The 9,896-nt window shown below is 40.5% G+C and overlaps 1 protein-coding gene across 1 annotated transcript in view; it reads right to left on the bottom strand.

Annotated features, from left to right (window-relative positions):
- Positions 1 to 8,096: 8,096 nt before the first annotated feature.
- Positions 8,097 to 9,896, bottom strand: part of MYCBP2 (MYC binding protein 2, E3 ubiquitin protein ligase) — a 300,054-nt gene continuing 298,254 nt past the window's right edge. Inside the window, exon 88 of the mRNA XM_014544063.1 lies at positions 8,097 to 8,930. Within this exon, the coding sequence (XP_014399549.1) occupies positions 8,815 to 8,930 (116 nt within the window). The 3' untranslated portion in view covers positions 8,097 to 8,814. The remainder of the gene's footprint in view (positions 8,931 to 9,896) is intronic.

Below are 9,896 nucleotides of genomic sequence, written 5' to 3'. Positions count from 1 at the left end.
GGGGGCGGGGCCTCGGGCGGCCACACCTGCGCCCTGGACCCGGGAGGTAATACAGGCTCTGAACCTGTGCAAACCTGTGTACAGAAGGTGTTTTTATAAACAGCAAGGAAATATACCAGCAGGTGACAGTGTTAACGCAGGGAGTACAGATGAACTTTAGATTTAAAATGTTTGTATTTCCTAAAAAGGAGTTATTACTTTAAAAAAAAAACCGCCTCTACTTTGTAAGGTGGATAGACTCCTGAACTTTGTGAATAGCTTTGTGCAACCCAATAAGGAAAGTGTAAAGGAGTAGTAGATGGTTATTTAAAAGAAAAACCTCTGCTGCAGCTTTTTTGTAAATCCAAGCATCTTTGTAACTGCTACTTACTTGTTTTAACTGTTTGGATTTTGGGATACTGGGATTTCTGAAAAAGTTATAATGTCCTTAGGTGCAAAATCATAACTTGAATCATGCACCATCCTTCCTGCCTCCCTCAAAAATAGAGTATTTTCCATTTAAAGATGTCTTCTCAATCATTTGATCCATGTGTAAGATACTACAAGGCAGTGATGCCCAGGGGGCCCTCCACTCTTCCACTTCCCCGGGAAAACTGAGCTAGGAAGCCATGTGTAAAATTACACTCAGATTCATTGTGGGACAGTGCCAGTGGTTTTTTTGGGGGGGAAACCTGACGACCTGATCAAGTGGAAATGAACAAAGTCTCTGCAACATAAAAATGTGATTGTACCTGTTTTTGAACATTTTTTAGGTCCCTCCGTGACTGGATGATGAAGGACAATAGGAAGTTTTAAGACTGGCAATGATAATTATTAGAGGGAGAAAAAAAATCAAATGCAGGCCCATTTATTTAAAGCTAGGTTAACATTATAAATGATCAGCAAAACACATTTTAAATCAGCAGCAAACATAAAGAGTATATAGGGTGTCCCTCCAAAATGTATACACATACTTTAACAGCTGATATCTCAATTTTGAAAATGAAATGCATTTTAATAAGCACTGCCTTTATAACTATTCAAAGTGTGTATATACATTTTTTGGAGATACCCTATATATTATGCCACATTAAAACTTTCAACTCCAACTATAGTCCCTTTTTAATTCCTCATTATAAGCTATCCTCTCCTTAAAGAAGACAAGGATTTTGGAACACTTTAACCTATCAAATGCTTCCTCCTATTATTTAAAAATGTTATTTCATCTTTTTGAAAAAACAAAACAAAAACTTGTACTTATTTTTTTAAAATCAGTAGATACTTATTTACATTTATCAATTGTGGTGGGGGGAGGAGGATAGCTACTGAATAGTTTGGTCCAGCAAGGAAAAATATTTTATTACTGCCCTAGCCAGTTTGGCTTAGTGGATAGAGCGTCAGCCTGCAGACTGAAGGATCCCAGGTTCGATTCTGGTCAAGGGCATGTATCTTGGTTGCGGGCACATCCCCAGTAGAGGGTGTGCAGGAGGCAGCTGATCGATGTTTCTCTCTCATCAATGTTTCTAACTCTCTATCCCTCTTCCTTCCTCTCTGTAAAAAATCAATAAAATATATTTAAAAAAATATTTTATTACTGACCCTGTTTAGTATTGCCAATGCATGTGATAATAAAAAGCAAACCGTTTAAGTCAGCTTTATCCCTTCCTTGGGTGCTTGAATTTGTAACCCAGGAGCTATAGGTGGTCATTTTCTACCACATCATCTGGAAAGCAGAAAAAGGTGTCCTGTGATGAGAAAGAACAACAGCAAAAGAGATGCAGAAAGGACCTACAGGAGGGCAGACTCCGAGCAGCCCTGATTCTACTCTATTTCCACTGACTGGAGGAATCACAGTGATTGCATTTTTTTTTCTTGTTTGCTGAAGTTATTTTGAATTTTTTTTCTTTTGTTTGCAACCAAAACTCCTTACCAGTGCACACTTGACCTGGGAGGCTCCTCCTTGGGTCTCAAATGAGTTTTCCTTCTAACTGAAAGGCAGTCGTGGAATTTGGTCTCACTGCATCCTGCATCTGGGAGTGGGGGTGGGCTGGACATCTCCATAGCTGCCTTTAACCATGGCTAATTCTGCCACGTAACATTAGGGATGCTGGTCACTGGGGCTGGGCCAGTCTAGATGGAGCCCCAGGAGAATGGGCATGACAACTACCCCCGTTTGATGGATTTTCTGCCTTCCAAGTTGACAGACGAACCACAGATCTTACTGTGAGAAAGGTGCATGAAGTTATTTCCTGATGGGCAGGTTGAAGAGCAGTTGAGTTGAAGAGGAGCAGAGCTTTCAATTTTAATCATTTCTTTGAATCATACAAGGAAAGGGCCTTATAGAGTGTTCTTTCCCTCCTCTTTTTCTCTCTCCACAGATCGCCTTTTTCTGAAGCTTTCTTTTTCTCTCAGTTCCTCCAATCTGGTATTGAGGAACTCTTGTCTCCTCATCCCCTTCCTGGATCTTGCAAATTTGAGAGCCACAAGTCTCCACTGCTTAGTCAAAGCTGCTCCAGATCTGGAGGGAGAAGATGTGCAGCTTAGATTTTGATCCTGATTCTGTCTGCACTGGAAATGCAAGCTTGGACAAGTTCCAACTTGAATTCTTTGTGCTTCAGTTTCCTCATCTGTAAAATAACAGCAACAACTACCAAAGAGTTGGCACGAGAAGTAAATGAGTTAACTTAATCACATAGGGCAGTCGCAGGCACATACTAGTAGTTAATTGTAGGGAGCAGCTATAGGGTTAAGCCTGGGACTGACCTGTTGGCAAAGTCACAAACAAGTCCCAGCTTAGAGGGCACATCTGGATAGCTAATGGGCTGTGGGAGATGTAGCAAGCCCTGCCAAAACAAGTGAAACTCACAAGAACATTGTAACTATGGTGACCACTACCTTGTTTACCTCTGGCTATAAAATAAAGGCTCAGCTTGCTGTCTGGATCTCTCTCTGTGGCCTTAGCTAGGCACAGGAAGACCCACCTAGACCCAGCTTATTCTCTTTGTCTTTTCTTCATCCTTCGCTGCCCCCCCTCAGGCTCACCGAACCCTTGGCTGTGCTGGCACGGCACAGTTAATGCTAGCTACATTGCTGCTGTTGTTGTTCTAACTGCATGATGAGTGAGGACACTCACTTCTCCTTGGCATCTTGCTTCAACAACCCCAAATCTCCCCTTAGTTTCTCCAACATATACCCCCCTCTCTGGAGAATTAGCCTAACTAAACCATCTCCATTTAAGCCATGTCTTTGAATTTTAACACTATCTAAGATTACACTGTGAGTTCCTCAAAGGAAAGAAGTATGAGTTGAGACTCTGACAAGAACTTTTATCAACTCTTTCCGAGATCAGTTGGAACTTTCCAACGGGTCTCCAGGGGCAGTGTTTTTCAGTGATCTCCTGACCCGCTTCCTGAATGATAGTCCTAAACCACATGTCTTTTGCTCAAAAAAATCCAAAGATTGGTGATAAAATTCAAACTATTGAGAAAGAGATTCTAGGCCAGTACTGTACATTAGAAATATATGCAAGCCACATGTGTAATTTAAAATATTCTAGAAGCCACATTTTTTTAAAAAAAGTAAAAAGGAACAGGTGAAATTAATTTTAGTAGTAATTTTATTTAAATACTAGAGGCCTGTTGCACGAAAAGATTCGAGCCGCCTTCAAGCCTTCCCTGCTCCAGCCGGAGCCGCCTTCAAGCCTTCGCTGCTCCAGCCGGAGCTGCCTTCAGTCTTCGCTCCGCTGCTTCGCGCCTATGTATGCAAATTAACCGCCATCTTTGTTGGCAGTTAATTTGCATATCTTGCTGATTAGCCAATGGGAGGCGTAGCGAAGGTACGGTCAATTACCATGTTTGTCTGTTATTAGATAGGATATACCTAGTATATCTAAAATATCATTTCAATATGTAAGCAGTTTTTAAATTATTGAGATATTAAAAACTTTTTTTTGCAATACCTTGGGCTAGTAATTTAACCTCTGTGAGATTCAGATGCCTCCTCTGCAAAAGGAAAATAATGGAGAAGTGTCTACTGTAACAAATGACTACAGAATCAGTGGCTTAGCCCAAATATATCATTGTACAGTTTTGGAGGTCTAAAGTCTGAAATGGGCTAAAATCAAGGCAATGTCTGACTTTGCCTACTCTTTCCCGTATTAGGATCCTTGTGATTACATTGTGTTAATCCAAGAAAGTTTCCCCATCTCTAGGTCTGTACCCTTAATAACATCTGCAAAGTCCCTTTTGACATGTAAGACAACACATTTATATATCCTGGGGATTAGGACATGGGTGTAATTGGGGCCTGTTATTCTGCCTGTCACACCCATGCATCAGCACAGTGCTTGGCCACTGTCAGCCCTAAAAAATTATCTCTATTAGAAAACCTTGGTTATAGTTCTTAATAACTTTGTATTATTTGTTTCTGTATTTGTGTTCTGTGAATGTCACACCCCCAGCAACAGCGCTGCACACATTTTATTTACTAACTCATACAGTCGCCTTCTATGTGTAAGTCATGGTTACTAAGCAACCGGGAATGTAGTTACCACTCTTATGAGCCCGTACTGCTGAGTGTGGGTATAGAACAGGTGCTCCAATATTTGTTAAATGATTTAATGAAGCGAAACAGCTTCCTTACACTTCTGAGGAACACATCATGCCTTGGTTCTCACCACACTTTCTTCCTGGAATGAATACTCTTTCCCACTTTTGCTTGTCAAAACTTCCTTCAAGACTAGGCTCAAATATCTGCATTTAATTTTTTTAGGAAATTGACATTGTAATTTGTAATTGAACAAGTTTCTTGTCTTGCTTTGTTAGCTAAGAAACTTATTGTGAAGTTGATGGCCTGTTCCCCAGCAATGATGTAAGACTGTGTGGTTCTTTACTGGACACTCATCGCGAATCTTGGCTTCTCTTTTCTTTCATAATTTCTTTTCACTGTAATTCCCTCCAGTATTTATCTTTTAGAGTCTAGTATTTTTTTTCTAAGCTACCTATGTCATTAGTGAAATGAACCACCTTAAATCTAGCTGAAAAGAAGTCCTACAAGTAGGGAATGAAAGAAGCAGCACATCGAGACTGGTAGGAGGGGAACTGGTTGGTCCCACACTCATGTGTGGCCTCTTAAAATCTGGAGGGATACCTTGGCTGTGGAGGTTTCCCTGAGGAATGAGGGGTCCCTACCACACACCAGGCCTCCCAACCTAGGGTTCCATTGTCAGAAGGAGAAGTCCCCAAAACTTTAGGCTGTGAAAACCAGCGGGGATTGTGGCTGAGTGACACACAGGCTGCGGGAATCCCAGGCAGTTCCTCTTAAAAGGCCCATACCTGGACTTACTCGGACTCACTCCTCTGAACTCCAGCATTGGGGCAGCAGCTTGAAAGGAACCTGGGGCATTCGGGGAAGAACTAACTTGTCTGGAGTCAGGGTGAGAGCTGTAGAGGCAGCTTTTCCCTGAGGAAGTACTGGCAGTGGCCAGTGTTCCTTTGCTGAATGCTCCCCGCCACAGAGACAGCAGGTGGGCACCATATCTGAATCTCCATCAATCTGGTTCACACTTTTCCTCCCAACCTTGTGATTCCCTGAGTTCCCACCCCTCCCTACTTGCAGACTCATCCAAGCCATTTCCAGTGGTTTTTACATACAACTGGCCTTTCTTGCCTCATATTTTGGCCTTTCCTAAAATCTCTTAAACAAGCAGCAGCTGGCCTCAGCATGCCCTGTACCTCTCAATGAGTGGCCCCAGACTCCACACATTGGTTCACAGCTTGGCCTCTCCAAGCCCAACACAAATAGCCATCTGCAGATTGCTTTGTATTTGGGTGGCCCCAGGCAGGGCACAGGTAGTGACTGACTTTGCACCTTCCAGGAAACCCCAAAATTAGTGCACCTGGTGGTCAACTTTGACCACACCGAATTAAACCCCACCACTTCCACCATGACACACTCAAGGGGTGGACTTGGTGAGCACCAAAGCCCCACTGAAGCAAGTTCTGCTCCATAGGGTTGGCTTCTGCACAGCAGCTCTTCAGCTGTGGTCACAGCAGATCCTAGCAACTGATTGGCCTGGGGGTCAATCCTTCCCAGTGATGCCAACATCAATCAAGGCTCAACTATAATAGGACAGTTCACACAGGGGTGCACCTGGAATGCCCAGCTCAAGTGACTGGGGAGGCTGAGTCACTGGGCCCTACAGGACACCTACTACCATAAGGCCACTACCAATTCCAGGAGACACAGCAAATCTACCTAATACATAGAAACTAACACAGGGAAGCAGCCAAAATGCAGAGACAAATAGGTCACAAATGAAAGAACAGGAGAAATCTCCAGAAAAAGAACTAAATGAAATGGAATGGAAGCAGGAAAACTATCAGATACTGAGTTCAAAACAATGGTTGTAAGGATGCTCAAGGAACTTACGGAGAACATAAACAACATGAAAAGGACCAGTCAGAAATGAAGAGTACCCTAACTGAAATAGAGAATAACTTACAGTGAATCAACAGTAGAGTAGGTGAAGCCGAGAATCAAACCATTGATATGGAATATAAGGAAGCAAAAAACACCCAATCAAAATAGCAAAAAGAATTTAAAAAATGTAGTGTAAGGAGCCTCTGGGCAAACTTCAAACATACTAACATTTGCATCATGGGGAAGAAGAGAGGGAGCAAGAAATTGAGAACCTATTTGAAAAAAAAATAGAAAACTTCCTTTACCTGGTGAAAGAAATACAAGTCCAGGAAGCACAGAGTTTCAAACAAGATGAACCCAAAAAAGACCATACCAAGACACATCATAATTAAAATGCCAAAGGTTAAAGATAAAAAGAGAATCTTAAAAGCAGCAAGAGAAAACCAGTTATTTACCTACAAGAAGGCACCGTGTAGGTACTGTCAGCTGATTTGTCAACAGAAACTTTGCAGGCCAGAAGGGAATGGCAAGAAAGATGCAAAGTGATGAAAAGCAAGGACCTACAACCAAGATTATTCTACCCAGCAAAGCTATCATTTAGAATTGAAGATCAGATAAAGAGCTTCTCAGACAAAAAGCTAAAGGAGTTCATCACCACCAAACCAGTATTACTTGAACCGTTAAAGGGTTTTCTTTAAGAGGAAGAAAAAAATAAAAATATGAACAATAAAATGGCAATAAATACATATCTATCAACAATTGATCTAAAAATCAAAATAAACAAACAGAATAAAAACAGACTCATAGATACAGAGAACATTTTGATGGATGCCAGATGGGAGGGGGAGGAGTGAAAAAAATGAAGAGATTTAAAAGTACAAATTAGTAGTCATAATGTAGTCATGGGGGGTCTAAAGTACAGCATAGGGAATATAGTCAATAATATTCTAATAACTATGTATGGAGTCAGATGGGTATGAGATTTTTCAGGATAATCACTTAGTAAGTTTTATAATGTCTAATCACTGAGGTGTACACTTGAAACTATAATATTGTATGCCAACTGTAATTGAAAAAAAAATTAAAAAAACAAAAATGTGAGAATATAAACATGTGAATACCTTTAGGACCCTTTTCAGCTTCAGGTATCAGGGTTTTTTCCACAAAATATTAACCCAAAGTAATCTAGAGGTTGGACTTGAACGAGTTCTGCCCGCAATGCTTTCAGCTTGGCTTGGGACCACCATAGTGCCCTTAATGACAACAAATTACTCTTGCTTTCACACACTTTGGACAATTAGAAATTGCTTGCAACGTTAAGGCACTGTTACACACTACAAAGGAAAGAAGTTTGTATAATCTTCTCTTGAAATATGTATTTTTTAAAAAGCATTATTTCTTTTATAGTGATGGTTCAGATGCATCTTATTTAGACACGGGGACCTTTTGTTGATTACTCTTTAGAAAGGTACTGATTAATAAGGTAGAGGTTGGCCAATTTCCTAAACATATATATCTTCTACCCAGTGTTCAATTAAGATCCAACATTGTACTTCATTACTACACTTATTTTCCCCAATAGTTATACACGTTATGATTGTGCTGTGTTAGTAACTTTCTTTCCAAGGAAAATTGGATGGAGTTTTAGACCTTAAAGATATTTAAATTTTGTTTTTCAAGCAATACTTCACACAATCTTTATGCTTTATCACTGTATAAAAATGTACAGTGGTTTATTGACATGTACATTCCAATATGTTTACAGCTGCAAGATAATGAGGCACACTCAGTATTGCACTTCATTAAAATTTCAGGCTCAAACTTAACCTAGAAGTTTAAATGAAACTGCATTTGTAATTTAGTAATTATTATAGAGGACAAACATTGATATCTTTATTTACACTGTGATACTTATTACATTTATATGCCATCCTAACACAATTTTTATTTAAATAACAGTCTAGGAAATAAACCAGAATATTCTTCTTTTTATCCCCACCCGTGATGCAATTGTACAGGATTACAAAAAGGCAGTATACAATAAACAATGATTATTTTTCTTTTTTGCTTGAAAGCCAACATCATTCTTAGTCCTTGAGCATGGAGATTCTTTCTGTGTCAATTATCTATAAATGTCCAATGCTTCACAGGCCAATGACGGTAATGGCCACATGCAAACACCTCACAAGTTTGATGTCTTGGCTCAAAAGAAAAGAAATCAAACTAATGGGGAAATTTTCCATAGCAAGAATTATGTACATGGTATTTGGCATCCTTCTTGCACTGTGTGTGAATGGTTCATTTTCATGGATGTAAAAATGGTCCCGTCCTTATCCTGAGCAGTTTAAACTTCACCACATCTGCTTGGGGGATGAAGGCAACTTTTCTATCCACAGACAAAGGAATCTGAGTGTTTTAAAAAGTGTGAGCATTTCTGCACACTCCACAACCCAGAGCAAATTCTTCCCCAGTAGGTGGATGAACAACATGGAGTGGACATTCAGTTCCTTCTAATTGTTTGCCTTTGGGACCTGTATAAGTTTTGAAGGAGGCAAAAGAATATAATTAAAATATATTCACATAAACCTAATGTAAATATAAGTCACTGCTAAGTTATTCAGAGAAATACGACAATGATTATGCAAATATAAAATAACAAAATTATTTGTTTTCTAACCACAGTAAAAATGTTCCCCATAAAAAACTCAACATACCAGATATAGATGTCGAAGAGGGACATGGTCCCTTAACCACAGCATCCTGACTAGAGATAAACACTAATGATGAATTTGGTTCATCATTTTAAAGCAGAGCAATGAACAAAAATGGTCACAAAAATTCCTCAATTTAGTCTAGCAGGAAATTATTCTGGATGAGAAAATACAGATTTTTATATAAAACTAGAGGCCCGGTACACAAAATTTGTGCATGGGAGTTGGGGGGGGGGGGTCCCTCAGCCTAGCCTGCATCCTCTTGCAATCCGGGACCCCTCGGGGGATGTCAGGCCTAAACCGGCAGTTGGACATCCTTCTCATAATCTAGGACACTGCATGCACCAGTGACCATACTTTTCATACAGGTGAAAGGCATCTTGTTGTTGTATGGGCAGCTACATTTTTTTGCCCTGATTATAAAAAGTAGTACATAACATGATCCTTCTGAGGCAGTAGTACCATTTTCCCCATCTTATGGGTGGAAAAACTGAAGCAGAGAGAAGTTAAGTAATTGGCTTTGTCACACAGTTATAAGTATCAGAGTCAGGGTTGACCACAAAATGTGCAAGCCAGAGTCTATGCAGGTCATCGCTGCATCATCCTGTTTTTTCAGGGTTAGAGTAGCCTTGCCAGGTTTTAATTTTTAAATCTAAGAGACTGTTCCCAATATATAAGGTAGGGTCCCTAGGCCTGGCTGGTGATCAGGGCCACCTGTGGGGCAACTGGTGGGCAGGGTGATTGGGGGCCCCCGCTGGACCCACCTTGGCTGGCGGCCTGGTGCTG

The sequence above is a fragment of the Myotis brandtii genome, unplaced genomic scaffold, assembly GCF_000412655.1.
Source record: "Myotis brandtii unplaced genomic scaffold, ASM41265v1 scaffold350, whole genome shotgun sequence".
NCBI lineage: Eukaryota > Metazoa > Chordata > Mammalia > Chiroptera > Vespertilionidae > Myotis > Myotis brandtii.
This window is presented reverse-complemented; position numbering and strand designations above follow the sequence as displayed.